At 42.6% G+C, this 23,362-nt stretch overlaps 1 protein-coding gene across 1 annotated transcript in view; it reads left to right on the top strand.

Annotated features, from left to right (window-relative positions):
• Positions 1–887: 887 nt before the first annotated feature.
• The window catches only part of SNW1 (SNW domain containing 1), a 25,077-nt gene continuing 2,602 nt past the window's right edge, over positions 888–23,362 (top strand). Inside the window, exons 1-12 of the mRNA XM_032802024.2 lie at positions 888–989; positions 2,472–2,625; positions 4,722–4,883; positions 10,322–10,417; positions 10,510–10,616; positions 11,422–11,526; positions 11,618–11,687; positions 13,358–13,423; positions 14,678–14,794; positions 15,476–15,617; positions 16,855–16,951; positions 18,255–18,372. Coding sequence (XP_032657915.1) covers positions 892–989; positions 2,472–2,625; positions 4,722–4,883; positions 10,322–10,417; positions 10,510–10,616; positions 11,422–11,526; positions 11,618–11,687; positions 13,358–13,423; positions 14,678–14,794; positions 15,476–15,617; positions 16,855–16,951; positions 18,255–18,372 — 1,332 coding nt within the window. The 5' untranslated portion in view covers positions 888–891. The remainder of the gene's footprint in view (positions 990–2,471; positions 2,626–4,721; positions 4,884–10,321; positions 10,418–10,509; positions 10,617–11,421; positions 11,527–11,617; positions 11,688–13,357; positions 13,424–14,677; positions 14,795–15,475; positions 15,618–16,854; positions 16,952–18,254; positions 18,373–23,362) is intronic.

Below are 23,362 nucleotides of genomic sequence, written 5' to 3'. Positions count from 1 at the left end.
CAATTGCCTAGGGTGCCAGGATTATTGAGGGGGTGGCATTTTGCCAGGGTGGGCGGGAGACGGCTCCGGTTGACCTGCCGCAGGCATGCCTGGGGAGGGTCCGTTGGTCCGCGGCTCCGGTGAAGCTGCCGCAGTCATGCCTGCGGATGGTCGGCTGCTCCCGCGGCTCCGGTGAACATCCCGCAGGCATGCCTGCGGCAGCTCCACCGGAGCCACGGACCAACGGACCCTTGGGAGGAATGCCTGCGGCAGCTCCACCAGAGCCACGGGGTCAGCGCGGGGTGCGGCAAAATGGCCTTGCACCTAGGGCGCGAGAAACCCTGGCGCCGATCCTGGGCATGGAGCTTCAACCCCAAACATGGAAGAAAGCTCTGGCATTTGTCCAATTGGATCAGGCATCCCAAGGGAAAACTCCACAACTGTGCTACATAAGAGTGTTTGCACAGCGCCTGTAAGCATGAAAAGTCAGCAGTTCCCATCGCTGCCTCAGTAGCTATGTTCATCCGCATGAAAAGGGAAGGGTCAGTTCCCTAATCAGTGCTCAGACTCCTGTGGAACACAGAAAGCTCCCAGCCCTGCAAGACATTATGGCCTGGAAACAAGAGAGACTACAACTCCCACAAGTGTTCAACCTGTGCATGCACATTAGAAACATGCATGCAGCATCTGAAGAAGTGAGATTTTTTTACCCACAAAAGCTTATGCCCCAATAAAGCTGTTAGTCTTTAAAGTGCCACCGCACTCCTCATTGTTCATCCAGTCTAGAGGCAGGCCTGTGGGGAAGCCTACAACTCCCATAAGACATTTCGCCCATACGTCTCGCAGTGTAGCATGTGACCTTCCCACTGAGAAAAGATATGAGAGAGAGACTACAACTCCCAGAGGCTTTTGATGTCTGCGCTTGCGCACTTGCGACCTCCCTCCGTGCGGCCACTGGCCAGGCCGCCGAGGCCCGATCCGAGTGAGAAGAGGAAGATGGCGCTTACCAGGTTGGTGGGGCAGGTCTCCGCTTGGGGTCGGGTTCCCTCCGTCCTGCTCACGGTCCAGTCCGCGTACACTTACACCCCGCAGGGTCCGGGTGGGCCCTGTTCCGGCTGCGAGGTGGCTCCCGCCCCCACCCAGGGACAAACCGCGCTGGCGGCGCGTAGGCCGCCTCGAGCCGGGGCCTTTCCCGAACGCCCAGCCGCGGGCCCCGCCGCCAGGGGGACAGGGCCGGAGAGAGGGGGCGGGTCGGGGCGCGGGGACCGGACACGTCCCACCGGCCTGCGTCCCGGTTCGGCCAGCGGCTGAGGAAGCGTGGGAGCCGCCAGCTCTCAGGGCGGCACTGCGGGAGGTACTCCGGGTCCGGAGGTCTGCGGCCATCCTTCGGGCCTGTACCACGGGGGCCCCGTACAGGGGGTCTGGAGACGGAGTTAGGGACGGGAACCTTTTTCCAGAATGTGCAGCGAGCTCTCTGGAGCTGAAAGGGTTAATTTCCCCTCCTCACCCCCTGTGTGGGGATCCCTATGGTGTGATGCCTTCTCCGAGGGGCTGCGCAGCCACCCCTGCGTGGAGACCGGGGCATAGGGAGCCTGGGGTCTGATGCAGCGTTGTCCAGGACATCCCTGTGCACAGGGGTTGCACATAACGCTCTGGATATGAGCAGACACCTGTGGGCTGCGATGATAGATCCCATGGTGTGCACAGCTCCATCTAGGCCCTAGGGGAGTCTACTGAAAGAAGTTGAAAGATAAATGTCATTGCTCTGTCTAGCTTAAGGGATATCTGTTTTTGGGTTTACTCAGCCAAACGTTTCCTTAAGGACATGTAAAGAGGGGCAGCCTGGTACTCAGATAGGAGTGCAGGATGAGCTGAAATGTGGGAAGCTAAATGTTTGGAATTTAGCTGAGTCCTTTGTTCTTGGCCAATGGGAACAAGAGGTGCTCTGGAGAAAGTGTGCACCACCCCGGAGAAGGGAACATCTTGTATAACTTGGGTACTTTGTCCAAATCTTAGTAAGAATGAGGTATATCATTGTGTCTGTTTGTGGCCATTTACATGGGAGAGTCATTAAGAATTGGAGGATATTTTCTTATTCACTTTGACAGAATGGTAGAAAACATACTTACATGGAAAGATCTGTTATGTTCTTCTGCTCTGTTGCCAAAGAAAAGGCAGACATGGCTCCTGGTGCGCGTCGGTTCAAACAGGGGTTGGAAATATGTATGTATTAATTATGTTAAGTCTTGAGAGGTTGAGAAAGAGTGCCACCTTCAACATTTCAACTCAGTAGCAGCTGTGGCCCAGTTGAAAAGTCCTGCACTCAACTGTTAAATGTTAGATATTATTTCTGATCCAACATAGATCAGTGGCAAAGATTAACATTCCCTTGAAATACTCTTAACAACAGACTCAAATATTGCATTCGATCTCAATTGTGTTGAGTGGGTGAGGCTGTCAAAGTTAACATCCGTTTCTTTTTGTTTGTGCAGTTTTTTGCCAGCCCCAACGCAGCTGTCTCAGGACCAGCTAGAGTTAGAAGAGAGGGCAAGATCTCAGAGGTCAAGACAGACTGCATTGGTGTCATCACGTAGGGAACCTCCCCCATATGGTTATCGAAAAGGATGGATACCACGAATGCTAGAGGTAAATATTTGAATTCACACTCTGATGATAGCTCTCATTTATTATTGATGTGTTTTTTTGTTTTTGTTTTTTTAAAAAGGATAGATTAAATCCAAGCACTTGGATATAGCACAGAAAATTGTGTAGCGCCCCACCATATGAGAAATTGACTGGTTATGTCCACCAGTCCAGGTGGAAATATTCTGGGTTTGGTTTGGTTTTACAGTATTACTACTTACCGTAGGAACTTTCTAGCTATATTGTACATTACCTTCCCTGTGGAGAATATTATAAAATGAAAGCAAGCAGCCCTTGAGATCATGGCCTTCTGAACACATGCCTATTTTCATTTTCCTGATTTAAGTACACAGTTCAGATTAAAGTTTTCCATGCATGATTACAGTTGGACAGCTAAAAAGAGTTGCATCAGAGAACAAACTAATGGTTACAGTGTTTTAATTAGTAACAGATTATCTTACTCTCCTGTGGTTGTAGGAAGCATTGGCATTTGTCAGACATCAGTGTTAAATATATAATTGCCAAAAGCAACCTGAGATAATGATGTGTGTTCTTAGTCTTGACCCTGAACTCGGTTAATCTCCTTTCAACTGCAAATGCTGACAAATTGGGAGTGAGAACAGGTGTTTTTGAGAAATTGCACCAAGACACTTTGTATTTTGACCCAGAAATTCCTTGCAGTGATTTAAAATTACATTTGACATGAGGTCTGAGACTTGGTCTGGTTAGTCCTGAACCAGTGTTAACAACAACAACACTTCTGGGACAATGGACCAGTGACACTACTGAAGTGTTAATACTTTGCAAACCACCAGGACTAGAAAAGGATATCTCATATAGCAATTGCGGCTTTCCACTAATATACAATATTATTTTTTAGTTTCAATGTCTGATGAGAGATCAGATCTTAAAATTTCCACATTTTCATTAATTCTTTTCCCTACTGCATTTTAATTAGCAAAATTAATAGAGCTGGTAAAGATATCTTTTTAAAATTGGGTGTCATGGCTTTCAAATAGCATCCAGCCTCACTTCCAAACACGAGCAGTATATGAGCTGATAAGTATGTGGGAAGGACTGTTACAAGTATTTGTCCAGTTGATAGATCAGTACAAATGTCTTTAAGAGCAGTAAACTGTTCCAAGCATGATTTTGGCCCAGAGAATAAAAACGAAGTTTAAAAATCAGTCTCTAACATAGCAAAAGTACTATGAAAAGAAATCTCATTTGAGTTTACTGACCAATGACTATCTTTTGGTCTGGTTAGGGTATGAAGACTATTTAATTCTGTAACTGGGGTCTTGGAATGTGACACTTGAATGAAAGAGCCTTGGTAACTCAACTCAGATTGTTCTTAGCATGTATGGAGCACTAATCCTAGATGTATCTCAACTTTTACGGATTCAGAATGGTCTAGTTTAAGAGGCCTGTCTCCTTCAGCTCATTAAATACAGAGTGGAAGGGCAGGTAAGAACTCTTGAAGCATGGGGGCTTGGAATTCGTACCCAAGTGCCAATGTGTTGGAGTCTAGCATACCTACCATTTTGAATGTGTGAGTTACAGGTTTTGTGAAAAGAGTGTTTCATTGTTAGAGCAACAAATAAGCTGCTAAAAAATGTTCACTGCTAATTTTGCTGTGAAAAGTGACAAATAACAAATATAGCTTAGCAGCAGAAAACTGTCACTCTTGTAACATTAGTAATTTGCAGTTGCTTTACAGTAATAGTAAAATACTTAAAGTTCAAACTCCTTGATTCATGTCTGAATCTAATTCTGTGATTATTATTTGTATTGTGGTAGTGTCTGACATATTCCAGTCAGGGATAGGAGCCCTTGTTTGGTGCAACAAATAATTCTGGACATTGCCCGAAGGAAAATGAATGCATTTCTCTTCTATTTTAAGAATTCTGAATTCTGCTGCCCACTGAAAGAATACACTGTTGTATAGTCTGGTTGTTGCACTCTGGGAACAAGGCCATTGTGCTGGAACCAAAACACTCCCTGCTCCCATTCCTTGCTGAAAAATACTGGCAAATCTCATGCTTGGTTTCATGCCACATGTTTCATCTATTGCTCACTTCTGTTTCCTTTCTGTGCAGGATTTTGGAGATGGAGGTGCTTTTCCAGAAATCCATGTGGCCCAATACCCATTGGATATGGGCCGAAAAAAGAAAATGTCCAATGCTTTGGCTGTTCAAGTGGATGCAGAAGGAAAAATAAAATACGACGCTATAGCTCGACAGGGACAGTCAAAGGACAAGGTAATACATTCTTACAACAGGCTTACATGTGTCTGGAAGTCTTAAACAAATTGGGTTAAACAGGTTTGTTCTAACAAACTGTCACCATTTTGACACTGGAAATCTAGATGGTCACTTTTAAGCATTGATGTGTTTTGTTAAAAGTTTAGGAGGTGAGGTAAGATCACTCAGATATGAGTGGCACTATTGGGAGGATATGGTGACCCAGACCTACTTGAGTCTTTCTATTTTGTAACTGTGATAATAATTGTGATCTTACAGAGGTTAGGTAATGGGAGTGAAAGTGCCTACTCAAAAGTTGTGTGTTGTTGGCGAGTATTATACTGGAATTGGACCATCATGGGGCATTCTACAGAAAGCAAGGCATGAGGGTCGGCTTGTCAGAGTCAGCCTTCAATCAGACTTCTGTAATTCAGGACCAAATTAGGGGGTCTCTTTCTGGCTATGAAATGCAGGCAGTAAAATAGCACAAGCACAGCTTCCAGAAAAGTGGACCCTATGTGCTTTTATTGTAACTGTCATGCTATCTGGAGTGACTCATGACCATGAGTACCTACCTCAGGGCAGATTGTCAAAAATAGGACAGACACCCCAAACTGGTGGAATGTTCTGTAATTAGATTTCACCAACCCAGTATCAGATGTGAATTCCTGTATCACTATACAGTCTTTCTGTGAGTCACAGACTGTCCTCTTAGGCTCTCCAGTCTATCTTGCCACCCAGGCAAGCTGGACTTAGTGATAAATGGTCACTTACACCAAAATAAAAAAATATTCAGGTTGAGACCAGTCACTTACCCCAGATCAATTTGTACTGTATATCTTTCACCAATGACAATGCCTATAGACAATTCTGTAATAATCTAACTAAAGATTTATTAACTTGGGGGCGGGGAAGTAAGGGTTATTTACAAGTTAAAGCAAGCAAGCATATAACACAAATGAGTTGCAATCTAAATCCTAAGAGTGACAGAGTTGTAGTGATCTTTTAATTCAAAATATCTTTCAGGGCAAACCCAGGGATAACCCTGGTGGATCTCTTGCTTCATTTTGGAATCTCTGGCCCTGTGAGAGTTCAGACAGCAAAGAGATGATTGTTTTTCCTTGAGGCATTTTTATATCTTCTTCCCTCAGAAATCAAGCTGATAGTCAGAGTTCCCACAGAAGTCCCTTCCTCATGGGAAGAGGGGTGAAGAGGAGGAGGAGGAATGCACTTAAGAGTCTTTGATCCTTGATATAATACAATGGCTCATTTTGACTTTAATTAACAGGATTTAACATCTTGTTAGAGATCATCAACACATACAACAAATGTATTGCACAAGCCTCTTCCTCTTTCCTGGTTTGTTGAGTTACATAGAGGTTTACAATGCAAATGCTTGCTATCACTTTATAACATGGGGTACAGTTGCATGAAAACAATACATGCAGCATGCTACAGGCATTGTATAAAACACTAAACACAACTTAACATCTAATATTTATTTTGCTAATGCTAGCGCACAAGTAACCAAGAGTGGTTTCCAGCTATGCATTTGTAAATATTCAGTGAGGTCTGGGCATGAGTTGGCACCTGGTCTGGCAGTGTCACAGTAACATTTACTACTTTTTTTTTTTTTGGATAGTCTTCATGTTTTATCTCTTTTGCATTGGAGTCTTATTTTGTTGTTTCCACTTCCATTGCCTTGCAATATGGGGTGGGTAATATTGCTGACTTAAAATTGCCATACTGTCAGATGCTCTGGGCCCGGACCTGCCCCCGCTGAAATCAGTGACAAAACTCCCATTGACTTCAATGGGAACAGATTTGGCTCCTATATCTGTAGTGGTGATTCCTAAAAGGAAATGGTTAAATTGGTTATTGTGGTGTCTTAACTGACATTTAGAAGACCATTATGCAAACTCCCAAGCCCACTATGAGGAGCTCATATTTCAGAGAGGGTGGATTGGATCATAAGACTACATCAAAGCTTTCATTTTCCTTAAACAGGTGTGGGGACAGGAGAATTAGGGCTTGGCTACATTAGAAATTTCAAAGCGCTGCCCCAGCAGCGCTGTGGGAGCGTTGCCACGGCAGTGCTTTGAAGTGTGAGTGTAGTCAGAGCCGCAGCGCTGGGAGAGAGGTCTCCCAGCGCTGCTTGTAAACCACATCCCTTACGGGTGTAGAGTGCAGCGCTGGGAGCCGCGCTCCCAGCACTGCCGCTCTGATTACACTGACACTTTACAGCGCTGCGTCTTGCAGCGCTCAAGAGGGTGTTTTTTCACACCCCTGAGCGCGAAAGTTGCAGCGCTGTAAAGTGCCAATGTAGCCAAGCCCTCAGTGAGGCTTGACTAGATCAGATGTTTGACCATTTCCTTGCCATAGTAACTATTATCCATCTCTCTCCAGAGTAACCTAAGGGTATGGTTGCACTTACATTTGTACAGCGCTGGGAGTTAAAGCTGTCTTCGTACAGCTATGTAGGGAAAGCGCTGCAGTGTGGCCACACTGACAGCTACCAGTGCTGCAGTGTGGCCACATTTGCAGCGCTGTTGGGAGTGGTGCATTGTGGGCAGCTATCCCAGCATTCAAGTGGCTGCAACCTGCTTTTCAAAACGGTGGTGGGGTGGAGTGTGACAGGGAGCGTGGGGGAGACAGAGTGAGTGGATTTTTGGAGCTGACACTGTTCTCAGCTCCCTGCCTTGCAAGTTCTAAGGACTGGAAGATACACAGCATTTACCTTCAATCATGTTAAAAAGTTTTGACCTTCCCCCACCCCGTTCTTATTCAATAAAGGCAAAATTGGGATCCTAATAGCCTTCACACACATAAGCAGCTGCTCAACCACGGACTCCCCCTCGTCCTCAAGCAACAGCGTGAACATTTCCAAAGCAACCCGCTCTGATCGGCTTGCGCACTGGAGCAGAGAGCAGCTGTGTTGTTTTTTAGCTAACTAGCTCTGGGGACTTGTAGTTCAGCCATTCTTCCGGTTTGTCGTGGACAGGAATTCTGGGATACCTCTTAATACCCTGGAGGCCAATAAAAGCACTTTTGGTGGCCACACTTGATGAGCAGCGCTGCATCACCAGCGCTGGAATCGCTACACCCCAAGCAGACTAGGTGTACAGCCAGCACTGCAGCCAAGGAGTTGCAGCGCTGGCTGTGGTTTGCAAGTGTGGACACAGAGTGAGTTGCAGTGCTGTAACCCCGTCACCAGCGCTGCAACTCTCCAGTGTAGCCAAGCCCAAGAAGAAATCTGAAAAAAAGAGAGCTGAACACAGAGGGCTTTTTAATTTTAAAATCATTGAGATGTTGGTATGTATAATTGTTCAGGAACTCAAGATTCTTCCTGGATTGATGGATAGCCCCATGAAAATTTAAGGACTAGGAGGAGCACTTACTTTTTGCAGGGATGAGTGCTGTTCAAAACCCCAAGGTAGATGGGGAAGGAGTGTAGCTTTCTAAAAGTATCAAGTGCCCAATGAATGCGACGGTGACTCAAATTTTGAGGGGTGAAAATTTCCTTAATCAGAACACACTGATGGCTATGGTATGAGAACATAAATAGAATAGACCTAATAATTTGTGAAATGGTTCATTACTCATATCAGAGTAGTATCCATCTCTTTTGATAGAGCTTTCCTTGAGAAGTGGGGTTAATCCTGGGTCTTTGTGGAGTGACCTGAATTCCAGTTTGAATAAATAGATGGTGCCTTCTCCAGTGGAAGTGCAGGGGAGAATTTTGAAGTTAGTCACTTTTGCCATAGACCAAAATGGAAAAATCTGTTTTGTAGTGTTCGAGGTTACGACATTCTATCCTGTAGATGGCTGCATTTCAGGCAGGCAAGTGATCCTTACTTTACATATGTAGTTGATATAGCTCTGTTTAGAGCCACTTTGAATATACATAATCAAACATATTGCTGAAAAAATATTTAAACAGTTACAATATGACAAGTTTCAGGCAAGAAAGTTCTCCATATAAGCCTGTTCTTATAGAATTCTAAGCATGTATGATTAGATTCTACTGCTAGGTGAAGTGCCTTCAGATATAGGAATGTCAGAGAGCAATCTCTTCCGATAGCACCAAAGCACACAGACATTTAGTCTTTGCCTGTTACAACTGCCCCAACCTGCAAAAGGAATCTTTCAGTGGGACCAATAAGTTGATTGCTGATCACTCCACATTGGAATAATTTCAAAATGAAATGCTAAAGCCCAATAGCAATGAATCTCTCTTACCTGACTTTCCTTCATCCTCATCATCAAAAAAGTGGTCTAATTAACATTTATAAGATATTGGTTATCGCCACTAATGTCAGACTAATCTCCACATTGCATCCACTTTACTGTCACTTTGCACACAAGTAGAATGTCTGTTTAGTGGGTAATGAGTTGTAGATTTAGTTCACAAAGCTCATTTGTGCCCCAATCACCTGACAGAGCTATATTGTAATTTTGAGATAACTCCTTTAGCCTTCTCTTGGCTCTGAGAATATTCTGAGCTCCTTCAATTGCTTGGTCCTTCATGCAGTGAGGCCCTTGGGTTTTATAGTTAATTACCATAGAGGAATACTGTTCTTCAGATGTCCTTCACTTGGCTTTGTGAGATGCTGGAATAGTGATGCTCATTTAAGGGATTATTAATTTTGGAGTATGTGGATAAGAAGCAGTAAATGGCTCTCGTGTGCTAATTTGGCACTGAGGCTACAAGTCAGTTTTACAGTTAGGCATACACTATTAGCAGTTTATTCCACCTTTCTACTTGCAAGAAAAGCTATTGAGAGATTTTAACCCTTTGAGCCAGGATTTTCTGATGTTACTTATTGAGACAGATGTAAAATCCTAATTCTAGGTGCAATTTTTTTTTCCTGTATGAACCTTTCAGTAACACACTTTCCTTATATTATTATTATTGGGGATTAAGATTTAATAATTGTGTGTTGGAGGACTGAATTATTCATGGTAGGAGAAACATGAGATCTCTCAAATATTTAGCAATTTCAAGGAGGTAGGGAAGATGATGATGCAAGGTATAAAAGCAGGATAGCCATTTGAATTAAATTTCCCTAGTTCTTGAAAACTGATATATAAATCTGGGTTTTCTAGCTTTGCTGGGGGATCCCAAAAAAGGAGAAGGACTGGGTCAGGGACTGGGAGCCAGGAATTCATTAATTCTAATCCCAGCTCTAATGGCAGTTTGCTATGTCATTTGGGGCAGGTCACTTCTTTGCCTTCAAGTTTTTTCATTTGTAAAATGGGGGTGATACTACTTCCCTATTTCACAGACTTTTTTGAGAAATCCTGATTTCTGTGGTGCACCTGGAAGCTGATTGATTGCTATATAAATGCTAAATATTATCAAAAGGATAATCTATCTTCTGAGATATCTCCTTGTGGAATGGTGCATTTCCATGTATTCCTGTTCCACAGCATTGATCAATTATAATGTGTTTCAGGTAATTTACAGCAAATATACAGATCTGGTACCTAAAGAAGTTATGAATGTGGATGACCCTGACCTGCAAAGACCTGATGAGGAAGCAGTGAAAGAGGTACTGTATGCATTGGTGCATATAGCTATTAAAGCTACATTTTATTTTTTGCGTCTTTGTTATGGCACTCAACATTATATTCCTAATTACAGCTAACTGAAAAGACGAGAGCAGCCCTGGAGAAATCTGTCTCCCAGAAAGTTGCGGCAGCCATGCCAGTCCGAGCAGCTGACAAACTAGCTCCTGCTCAGTACATCCGGTATGGACCGAGTTAAAGCATATAATCCTTTTGTGTAGAATTGGTTAGTAAGAGTGTGCCTTGATTTTTGAGAGGAGGGTCCTCTCTTTTGAAGCTTACTCCTTTGCAGGAGGCTGCAGTGTGAAACTTAATTCAAGAAATATAGACTTCATTATTAATGAGGAGTTAGTTTGAAACATGTTGATTGTCTTCATACTAGAAGTTAAAACATTTTAAAAGGTTATTGCTTTTTAATGGAATGTGATTATTAGTCCCATTACAGAGGGCACAGTGTGCTGGGGAAACTGACCATGATGTGTGCCTTTTCATTCAAAATGAGGTCTTTATAAGCAGGCTCTCCCTGTACATCATGTGACCAACTCTAAAGCAATTCTGAACTACAAGATTAGTCTTTAGTAAGAAGGAATCTCAGCTATGGCCACAAGAAACTTCCGAACCAGAGTTTGGGTCACTTCAGAGCGTACTTCTGCAAGTATCTTAAGGGCTTTTCTGGGCCATAGTCAGTGCGTAGTCCAACAATGTCTATGAGCATGTACTATGGCATCTGACTAGATAAGACTATTCTCATCCTTCTAGTTTGTAATTTAAATATTATACTCTGTCTTGTTGCAGAAACAGGACACTATAGCCTGAAAAGGGGCAGTTCAAATGCTGAATGAATGTCTAGTTACATCTGTGCATTCTGGTGTTGAAGAGCATTTAAAAAAATTGGTGTAAACAAAACTGAAATGCAGAGCAGTTAAATGAGGAAGGATGAGGCTGGCAGTGTATAGAGAACTGAATGTATCTCAACTGCTTTCTTCAGATACACACCATCTCAGCAAGGTGTGGCCTTCAACTCTGGAGCAAAACAGAGGGTTATTCGAATGGTGGAGATGCAGAAAGACCCCATGGAACCTCCAAGATTCAAGTGAGTACCTGGAATTTTTCATAGCAAGTAGAGGATTTTGATAAGCACATTTTCTTACTGCCTATTGATCACCCTATGGTTTATCCTTCAGGATTAACAAGAAAATTCCTCGTGGGCCGCCCTCTCCTCCTGCTCCTGTAATGCACTCCCCTAGCAGAAAGGTATTGAATGTAGCTGCTATTTTCTGGTCTGGCTTCTAGCGTGTGTCCTCAAACCCCACTCTATTGCAATCTAGCTAGTACCTGTGGTGCTTTTTCTCCTTTCCTCTGCCTTATGGTGTGTTGCTAGGTGATTAATTTAGTGTGAAATATAAAATTCTGTGCCTGGGCAGTGTTGAAGGTATATTTTCCTATGTACCTTCACAAAGGTTGATTTAAATTCCCCACTTGTTTTACAAAGGCTCACATTGCTGTGACTCTTCTTAGCTTGGAGGGTTGGTGAGGCTTTAGACTTAGCATATCAGTACTGCTCAGCCTCCTGTATGTGTTTCGTGCAGTATGTAGGACTAACAAGGCATTATTTTAAGTAATTAAAATATAATATGGGCTCAGGACTGATTACCAATTTTACCTTTTTCATATGCAGGTTACTTAGTCTGTGCTGAGGTTTTGAGAAATAAACCAGTTCAATGTATCTTATACTTTTATTAAAAGATTAAGCAAGCAGTTACAAACAAACAAGTTCAAGTGAAGTATGTCACCAGCTAACTTAGAGTTTTTATAAAGGTATAATACAATGGTCAAACTGAGGGTACTAGTCAATGGTTCAATTTATCTGGCTAGTCAGTTACTACATTTAGTAATTTAATTATGAGCAAGTTAAGAAAAACAAGCTTCTTAACCTTCCTGTAAAACTTTAAGGGGGGGGGGGGGAGACATTCCTTTTGACTTGAACAGTTTAGCTCAGTGTCTGCTAAGAGGCAAAAGCTATTGCCTGTCTTGGTTCTAGGGAAATATAGCTCTTAAAATAATTTCCCATAGCACCCTTTTGGCTTTTTCTCCCATTAACCTTCACTGTTTGAAAAATTTTGTTACGCTTGGTTTGTTTGATACATTCCCCTCCTCACTTTAACACAATGCCTGCATCTTTCTGGCAGTCTGGCACAGACACCGAATGATTTATAAAATCCTAGACTTTTAGGAACTTTGGAACACTATTGGTTTAACCCAGAGATCTTTTACTGTTTCAATAACTCCCTTAGAGGTTTAGTGTCTACTTTGGAGAACAGTTAGTAATTCATAGAGAGACACGCATACATGCACACACAAACTAGTGAGCATTAGAGTAATTTGAGCTTCACACCTTCCTAAAACCTTTAGCTCATAATTATCTTAGTTTGGATCTAAACTGATATTAATCGGTGTCCTTGATGATGATGCATTGTAATTTAAGCACATTCACATGTGAGGAGGAGGGTTGGTCTCTTCTCTCTTAATTGTACTGCATGGTTGGCTCAGCTGGTGTTGTCTTTTACCACCCTTCCTTTGGATAGCCAGTCCAGAGAGGAAGAGAGTAGGATACAACTTGGGGTGTTGTGTTGATGGTTGGCATCTTTTGTAGGGCTCAGTGACTTCTCTGCTCCTCCCCAAGGGACCCTCTTGTCCAGTCATGGATTCCAGGATGTTGGCTACAGCTCATCATGGAACTGTGTCCTGGCATCTTGCTATTTCTTAACAAAGAACCTTGCTTTCTGACTTGTCCCAATACTTCCCTAGCTGTCTTTTTGAGAGAGAGGAAGTGTAGAATTTTCTTTACCGGTATAAATCTAAAAAAAGTCTTTTTTTCTCTTCTTCCCCACAACCCCTCTCCCTTGCTCTCTCTCTCAATTCAGATGACCGTGAAAGAGCAACAAGAGTGGAAAATTCCTCCATGCATTTCAAACTGGAAAAATGCAAAGGTAATTAAGTTGTCATAAACTCAGCTTTTAATATTGCATCCTGCAGGGAGACTTCTGTGAATGATCTGCAGCCTGAATAATACTGGTTTTAAACCTCTAGAGCTCAGTAAACTGTCTGCTTTCAGAATGGAGAACAGTTGCAGAGCTCGTTTTTTCTATCTCCTATTTATTAGGAGTGTCAAGATGACAGGAGCACAGAGCTGATGGGGAATATATTACTTCATGGAAGAGACTGTATGTTTTGAGAGAAGAAATGGTATTTAATAAAATCCCCATAATATTGCAGTATGTGGAGCTTGAAACCAAAACCTCTGGGTTCTCTGAAAGTCAATTAAACTGATAAAAGGAGAAAGTGGCATCAGAAGACAGAGTGCATTTCTTTACACTCACTCAGACTCTCTAGATAGTTCTCAATTATGCCTTCTAAAACTAGTGCATTTTCCATCTCCAATTTATTAAATTATTCCCTGGCAGGGCACATATGTGTTGTGCCATTCAGCAAGTACTATATGAGGTCCCACTGCTTTTGTCAGTAGAGCAGTGTTTGCAGGCGATATTAATAATAAAATTTCAGTGACTGTTTTGACCATTCACTCAAAGCTGCTGCTGTGCAGAAATTCCAAATGAAGGAGGCAGGAAAAGCAACATGCTGTGGTACTTTTTCCTACCAAAATGCAACTGTTTAACTGTGCTTGACAGTGATTAGAGGCTCGAGTTTTAGGTTAAAACTGCTTAAACCCTAGCTACGCAAAAACATCATAGAAACCTGTCTTAAATATCTCCCAAAATACCTGCAATATTCATAGACTTGCATTTTTGAGGTGGAGGCAGACCCTAACTATCTCCCAACCTCACTGGGAGCCTTGTCTCCTGGGGACACAGAGTCCTGAAGTGACAGATGTTTTACATGTATTAAAAACAATTCAGAGAAATCAGCTTTTAAACACAGATTTTAAAACTGGCTACCACCAGAAACAGTGGGTCCCTAGTTTTTAACGCAAAGTCAAGAGCTGAGATGTATCAATTGCAGGTGATCACTCGCATCCCAATAAAGATGCTAGTTAAAAAAAACAGATGATCCTTGTGGGAAAAAAGGAGACTGGAGACAAGGCTTGTATTCTCCAGCATAATTATGCAAATACATGAAAAGCTAGTCCACTGAAGCATATTAACGACGGGTAAAGATTTTGATTTCCTTGTTCAGTATTCCACATTTCTTTCTCGTGATGAAGTGTCTGTCTGTTTTCTCTCTAGGGTTACACTATTCCATTAGACAAGCGTCTGGCTGCAGATGGCAGAGGACTGCAGACTGTTCATATTAATGAAAACTTTGCCAAGCTGGCTGAGGCTCTCTACATTGCTGACAGAAAGGTCAGGCTGTTGTTTAATCTCAGTGTTTTTGTGGTTGGTTTAATTATTTTCTTCTGTGTATTTTTATTTCCTTGGAAAAAATCAACTGAGTGATGTTATAGCTTTCTACTCCATCTTCCTCTTGGGCTGACATGAGACATATAAGTTGTATCGTCAAAATATTTGAATCAACAGCGCAGCATGGACTGGTCTCCAGGGAGCTTGTGGCTCTTTTCTTACCCCTGGTCTACACTTTGGGGGGGTGGGGGGGAAGCTAAGTCAGTCTAAGTTATGCCACTTCAGCTACGAAAATAGCGTAGCTGAAGTTGACGGACTTAGAGCTACTCACCACCGTGTCTTCACTGTGATAGGTTGACTGCTAACATTCCCCTGTCAACTCTGCTTATGCTTCTCACTCCGGTGGCGTACTGGAGTCCACAGAAGAGCGCTTGGTGGTCGAGTTAATCGCGTCTTCAGTAGACTTGATAAATCAACCCCTGCTGGATCGATTGCTCCGGAGCTAAGTGTAGACATGCCCTTAGTCTTAGCTGCTAGGCTATATGGCTACCTGGTTTTGTTTCATGTTTACGATCTGATTCGTATTGAAAACAAAGCCTGTTTAGTGCACAGCTTCATAGCTGTTGCTCTCCTTGCATCCCTTGCCCTACCAGCATATTAACAAGTATTCTTAATCTCATACAGGCTCGTGAGGCTGTGGAGATGCGTGCACAGGTGGAGAGAAAGATGGCACAGAAAGAAAAGGAAAAGCATGAGGAAAAGCTCAGAGAAATGGCCCAGAAAGCCCGAGAGAGGAGAGCTGGAATCAAAACCCATGCTGAGAAAGGTACATCCCTCGTCTCCTTCCCAGCAAGAAATCTTGTCAGGATATTAAAGTTGCTTTCATGTTAGTTTGAAGCCTTTAAACTAGTTGGAAGAATATGAGAGCCTGTGTTAACTAAACCTAGACTGCAATTGCTAAGCTCAGCAAATGCTTCTTGTGTCTTGAGTGACCTGGCGTCAACTCAGCTAGTTACTGGGAGTGCAGTTTGATTTTGAGCCCCAAGCTCCCATGTCAGGTTAATGCTGTGGAGGAGATTCTTCAGTAAACTAGAGATGCACTCTGACCACAACAAGGAGGAGCTTTTATGGATTTGTAGAGGGAACCCTTGACTTAAAGGAGGGGCTGGGGCAGCGAGAGATTTGGGGGAACAAACTAATTCACTTCTGTTGTCTAGAGCGTGCTGATATTTCCATTCTGATTCTTTTCACGGAACTGTAACTGAATTACATATTTTATGCCAACCTACAATAAGACAGTCACAGGCCAAGAACAAATCTGACTTTACAAAACGTAAATGAGCTTTTTTAAGTCTTAGGATGTCAGGCAGGAATTTTTTTTGCATCCCTGAAACTGGGCTTATTTTAAACAAAACTCTGCAGGCTTTAGTTCACACTGAATACTAGACCTGTTAGTTACTAAACTGTGAATCCCAAGTATTGGAACAGCTGTGTGCTCTGGTTTTGAAATATTATGTCAAAGATCCAGGTACCAGTTAGAGAGAGCAAACATACTGTCTGGTGATAAATCTACTCAGTTGTTGCACGCACTTCCAGCTGTTGGGAAGAACATCCATGCCAGGGCTTGTTCTTTGGCTACTAAAACCTAATTTTAATAATACTTCGAAGCATAACTCTTCTGTAGTACATGGGGACCTATCCCTGTGACACCCTTTTACTTCCATGGGAGTTGCCAAGTGTTAATCCCTAGGCATTTGAGAGAGAAAAGTATCTCTTGAAGATTTAACTTAAACCCCTGAAAGCCAAGAAAATGTGGTTCAGACAGACGGCATCCTCCATCTGTCTTGTTAAGCCAGGTGTTAGAGAAATGCTCTCAATGTCATTAGAAAGTAATGTTTTGATTCTGCTTTTTCACTTTGTTAAACATCTGATTTAAAAAGTGATAGAGCCCTTCATCTTCTGTAAATCAACACTGACTTCAGTTACTGCAGTGATGACTGGTCTAACTTTATCAAATAACAAGTAGCTGTCTATAATCAACAATCTTAAATGTGTTTGTACAGAGGATGGAGAAGCTAGAGAGAGGGATGAAATCAGACATGACCGTCGCAAAGAGAGACAGCATGACAGGAATCTTTCCAGAGCAGCCCCTGACAAAAGGTGAGTCAGGAAGAGCAGTTTATCTAAGTGCTGTATTCATGCAACTCCCTTCCTAGGCAATGGAAATAACAGTAAAGAAGTTTCTACCCATGGGCCAAGTTTGGGTGACGTGTATTGGTGAGAGGGCTTCACTGGTATTCCTCCCTCACTTTCTGTTACAGGATTTTAAAAGCTTTATCAGCATTGCCAGTAGTGTGTGTAAGTAAATGTTTAGATCACACAACTTAAGTTCCACAGGATGTCTGCAGAGCATTTAACTTCATGGAAACTGAGTTTACAGGATGTATACCTTAATCTTAAGGAACTAACACTAAAAACCCACATTTGGCTCATACCAGCTGATTTGGGCTTAGGGGCTATTTAATTGCAATGTAGAGGTCTAGTCGTGAGCTGGAGCCCAGGCTCTAGGACCCTGAGATGTGGGAAGGTCTGAGTGCACAGGCTGTAGCCTGAACCCAGAAATCTAGAGTCATGCAGCCATGGGAGCCTGAGTCAGCTGGGATGGACCCGCTTTGGGCTTTTAGTTGTAGTGTAGACATACCTGCAATTAGTGAAAAATTTGTAGCAGCTAGTATGGCACTTAGCTCCTGGAAGCTAGTTTTCTTGACCAGAAGCTATTTAACTCAGAGAGCTCTCAAACTTATGTATATACCCTGAACCAGAACCATTTGGTTGAAGGCATTTTTAAATCCTGCAAGTATGCTGAGGAATTTAATTGTGAACCAAAGTTTTGGTGATACAGAGCCTAGGAACCACAAAGTCTCAGTTGAGATGAAATTCTGACCCGAGATCAATTGGAAACCTGCTCTTGACTTCAGTAGGGCCAGGATTTCACCTCTGGTATGTGGTTCCAGTTCATTAAACTTATTTAATTCAAGCAAAATGGTTCAAACGAAGCCTGTGTGTTTGCCCAGACCAACTTTTAAGTTCCCAAAGACTTCAGAGCTTGCACTTTTGAAATTTTTGTGGTGATCAGCTCTGAAATTAACCACCCAACCTCCTAAGATTGTCTTCTGTACTGATTCTTATTGAAAGCAAATATAGAGGTTTCTAAACCCAAACCAGTTTGATGTGATGTTAAACAGTGGAAAAGCAAACTCAAAGGGCTTCCCCAAAATGTCTCCTGTGCCAAGAGACCACGTTAACCTTCAGCCTTAAAACGGAAGTTTCAGGGTCAAAATCCAGCTTCTGATGGAAATTTAGTCATTGGTCCAGCAGTAGGTCATGATTTTTAATCTTAACTTTAATAACTTTGATTATCTTCCAAATGAACAATGTTAATTTTGTTATATTTTTAACTCAGGTCAAAGCTGCAGAGAAATGAGAACAGAGATATCAGCGAAGTTATTGCCCTGGGTGTTCCTAACCCTCGGACATCCAATGAGGTCCAGTATGACCAGAGGCTTTTCAACCAGAGCAAGGTAAAGAAATGAGGCCCTTTCACACTTGTGTTTATTTCTAAAAGGTGAATGTCGGGCCAACTCATCCCTTTGTAGGGACAGTCCAGTGCAGAGAATTAGTGACCCCTTGCTACTGAATGTGCAGAGGAAAGCTTTGAAGGCAGATAGACAATTGCAAGACAGAGCAGGACCACTTCAGCTAGCTGTTCTGATTCCCTTTCATTTAGTGCGCAGATACTAAAGTGATTGGATAATCTCTAAACTTAGATGGATGATGACCCTCTGTCAGGGGAATGAAGGAACTTCATTTGAAACACTTTTCGCAAAATGCATAAAGAAATGGGCTACTGAGACAAGGAGGCATATGGTAAAGACACAGATTCAGAACAGGAAGTTAACAGTAGCCTGAAAGTAGCAGATTGCAACTCCATGTTTTACTGCTCATATTGAAAATGCTTCTCAAACAATTGTCACTTGCAGTAAGTTTTATTAAACCAGGTCCCAACTGTAATTTGAAATCAACACTATCAAGGAAGTCTAGTTAATTGAAAGAACTGCCTGTGCCCCTTTATCTTCCTGCCCAGTGACTTTGCAGTCATTTTTCTTATTTGTTCTCACTTCTTGTGAAGACCCCCAGGAAGGAAAATTGACTCTGTAGGGAAAGTGTAACACATGCAGAAAGCTGAAAAAGCAAGCTTTTCCTCTTTACTTCAGTTCTAGGACTCCAGGATATTTTTTTTTTAAAGCTGGCTTGTTACTTTTAATGCTGTAATAAAAGTAGGCAAACAACACAAGAATGCAGGGGCAACATTAGAAAGGCAAACGCACAAAATGAGCTCAAACTAGCTATGGGAACAAAGGGAAACAAGAAGACTTTTTATCAATACATTAGAAGCAAGAGGAAGACCAAAGACAGGGTAGGCCCACTGCTCAGTGAGGAGGGAGAAACAGTAACAGGAAACTTGGAAAAGAGAGAGATTTGGGTTCATTTTAGTTTGGAAAAGAGAGACAGAGGGGACATATTACGCCAGGTTTTGCAGGTATTCTAAAAACAAGGGTGTCATGTTACAACGGAACGGAGGTCGGGAGATAAAACTTGTGTTAACAACTCTTAAGCCTCTAATGATAGAAGAAGAAGGCAAATGGTTATCAACGGCAGCAAGGGAGAACTTTAGTGTTGGAACATTAGGGAAAAAAGTTTATCCTAACCATGTTGCAGGCGCGTAGTGAACGACATAATCTCTGCCACTTTCCAAGTTTCCTGTTACTTTTCTCCCTCCTCACTGAGCAGTGGGCCTACCCTGTCTTTGGTCTTCCTCTTGCTTCTAAGTGTATTGATAAAGTCTTCTTGTTTCCCTTTGTTCCGCATAGCAGCCTTGAGTCATTTTGTGCGTTTTGCCTTTCTAATGTTTGCCCCTCGCATTCTTGTGTGTTTGCCTACTTTATTACAGCATTAAAGTAAAAGCCAGCGTTTTAAAAAAAAACTGATATCCTGGAGTTCCTAGAACTGAGTAAAGAAGGAAAAGTCTTGCTGGTTTCAGCTTTCTGCATGTTGTTTACACTTTCCCTACAGAGTCAATGTTCCTTTCCTGGGTGTCTTCCAAGAAGTTTGAAAGCATAATAAGAAAAATGACTGCGCATGAAGTCACTGGGCAGGAAGATAAATAGGGTGTCAGCAGGCAGTTCTTTCAATTAACTAGGACTTTCCTGGATAGTGTTGATTTCAAAAATTACAGGTTGGGAACGCTGGTTTAATAAAACTTACTGCAAGTGTGACAATTTGTTTGAGACATGCATTCAATATGGAGGCAGTAAAACATGGAGTTGCAATATCTGCTTACTTTCAGGCTTTACTGTTTAAACTGTTCCGTGTTCTGAATCTGTGTCTTACCCATATGCCTCCTTGTCCTAGTTTGCCCATCTGTATGCATTGCGAAAAAGTGTTTCAAATGAAGTTCCTTATTCCTCCTGACAGTAGGGTCATCATCCATATCTAAGTTGAAATTATCTCCAATTTCACTTTAGTATTCTGCGCCACTAAATGAAGGACATGCAGAACAGCTATAGCTTGATAGTGGTCTACTCTGCTCTTGCCAATTGTTCTATTCTGCCGTTCAAGAGCTGTTCCTTTGCACATTCGATGTATGCAAGGGGTCTACTAATTCTCTGCACTGGACTGTCCCTACAAAGGGTGATGGTTTTGCCGCGACATTTCACTTTTAGAAATAAACACAATAGTGTGAAGGCCTCTCATTTCTTTATCCGTTATGCTCTGGTTGAAAAGCCTCTGGTTCATTACTGGACCTCTTGGGATTGTCCGGTAGTTGGGTGTAGGAAGCACCCAGGGCAATAACTTCGTGCTTGAGTATCCTCTGTTCTGGCATTTTCTCTGCAGCTGTTTGACCTGAGTTAAAAAATATAAACAGTAAATTAACAGTTGTTCATTTGGAAGGATAATCAGAAAGTTATTGATATAGTTAAGACTTTAAAAATTTTATGACCTACCTTGTTGGTACCAATGACTTAATTTCCTGATTCAGTAAGCTGTGATTTCGACCCGCGTGAAACTCTCCGTTTTAAGGCGCTTGAATGGTCTTAACCGTGGGTCTCTTGGCACAGTGGAGACATTTTGGGGTAAGCCCTTTGAGTTTTGCTTTTCTCACTTCAACTCACATCAGAACTGGTTTGGGTTTAGAAACTCTATATGTTGCTTTGCCCAATAAGAATCCAGTTAACAGAAGACAAATTCTTTAGTGAGGTTGGGGGGTTAATTTCAGAGCTTTGATCACCACAAAAATTTCATCAAGTGCAAGCTCTGAATGTCTTTGGGAACTTAAAATGTTGGTCTGGGCAAACTACTACAGGTTGTTGAACCATTTTGCTGAATGTAGATAAGTTATTGTGAACTGGAAGTCACTAACCAGATGGTGATAATCCTGGCCTCCCCCTACTGAGTCAAGAGCAGGTTCCAATTGATCTCGGGTTCAGAATTCATTCTCAGACTGTTGACTTGTGGGTCCTTAGCTCTTTGTGATCACCAAAACTTTTGGTTCACAATTAAATTCCTCAGCATACTTGCAGGATTTAAAATATGCCTTTTCAACCAAGATGGTTTTGGTTCAGGGTAATATACATAAAGTTTGAGAGCTGCTCGTGAGTTTTAAATAGCCTTTCTGGTCATGAAAAACTCTAGCTCCATGAGCTTAAGTGCCATACTAGGATGCTTACAAATTTTCTATAATGCAGGTATGTCGTAGCACTTACAACTAAAAGCCGCCATAAAGGGGGTCCATCCCAGCTGAGCTCAGGCTCCCCATTGGGCTGACATGAACTCTAGATTGTCTGGTGTTCAGGCCTTACAGCCTGTGCTACTCAGGACTCTTCCGCACATCTCAGTGGTCTCCTCATGCTCTGGGGCTTCCAGCTCTACGACTCATGACCTCTCTCTACATTGCCAATTATAATTAGCCCCGTAAGCCCAAATATCAGGCTGGTATGAGCAAATGTGATGGTTTTATGTGTTAGTTCTCTTAAGATTAAGTGTATATATCCCTGTATATACTCAGTTTCCATGAGTAAAGTTAAATCTGGCTCGTGCAGACATGCCTTGTGGAACTTACAGTTTTGTGTGATCTAAACATTTTTACTGTACACATCACTACTGGGCAATGCTGATAAAGCTTTTAATAAATCCTTGGTAACAAGAAAGTGAGTGGGAGGAAATTACCAGCGTGTGAAGCCCTTTTTCTTTTCACAATACCGTCACCCAATACTCTGGTCCCTATGGGTTAAGAACTTCTTTACTGTTATTTCCATTGGCCTAGGAAGGGGTGTTGGCAGAGATACGCACTTATGATTAAGACTTGTCTCGTCCTGTACTTCACCCTATTGTCAGGGGCTTGCTCTTGGGAATAGATTGCCTGTCTAGTGTGCTTGTCTCTTTGCGACTGGTCAGTGTCTGATTTCATCCCTCTCTCTAGTTCTCCGATCCTCTGTACTCAATACATCATTTAAGTATTGTTAATTTATGCAGACAGTCTACTTTGTTTATTGTTAATAGGTTAGCACCAGTCATTTACTGCTAGTTAGACTTGAATCTAGTTGTTTGTTTACAGAGATGAAGGGCGGGTGGTGCTGATCGAGTGTGAATGGGAGTGTTACAAAGTGGAAAAAGCAGGAATCAAAACCAAATTGTACATGGTTTGTTTTAGAAATGACATTCTAATAGAGTCGACTAGTTCTCCTCTCATGTGACTAGCCTGGTGCAACATGTCCAGCCTTTTATAGACTAACATACTGATGTGGCGGAGAGATTGATAGCAACGTCTAGGTCTTTCCACTCCTGTAACTCGATCACTCATTTACTCGGCTATCAGGTGTGAATGTGTAAGTTAAAATCATATACATATGAGAACTGTGAATCTAGTTTGACCATCATACATGCTCCCAGTCAAAATGCGACTTGCGGGTTTAGATACGATTTTAACCGCCTCTGGCGAAAGACATCCTACTCGTAACCCAGCGTAAGAGTGTGTGTTCCCCATGTAAATAGGTCGAGCCCACTGAGTGGGTGACTTACAGAAGAGTTATGACTTTTCGACTCAGTGTATGTGCTTGCTCCGTAGGCATAGTCCCTTATTTTTCTAAATTGTATCAGGTCACAGCTTAGCACCTCGAGGGTGGGCGTGTGTCCCTTTTTGTGATCAGCATACAGAAGGTCGGATGTTTGAGGTCGTACCCAGGGTCCACAGTCGTTGGGGTGTCTCCCACAAAACAAGCCCTGGACTGGATGTCGCGCAACAGCTGGAAAAGGGGCAGAGGTGGGCCCCGGGGCGAACATTATAGGCGAAGTACTGTGGGGTGTAGAATCACTCGATTGTGAGCGATGTCCCCAGATGCTGGGACGAGGCTCGCGGTGATCGATGGAAGATAGTGCCTCCCAACCCAGCAACAGACAAACGCAGGGCGGTCCTGTAGGACGGGGATGCTCATCACATCTCTCTCTCTCTTT

This window comes from Chelonoidis abingdonii, chromosome 4 (genome assembly GCF_003597395.2).
Source record: "Chelonoidis abingdonii isolate Lonesome George chromosome 4, CheloAbing_2.0, whole genome shotgun sequence".
Taxonomy (NCBI): domain Eukaryota; kingdom Metazoa; phylum Chordata; order Testudines; family Testudinidae; genus Chelonoidis; species Chelonoidis abingdonii.
Note: the sequence above shows the minus strand (reverse complement) of the source record. Positions and strands in the feature narration are given on the sequence as shown.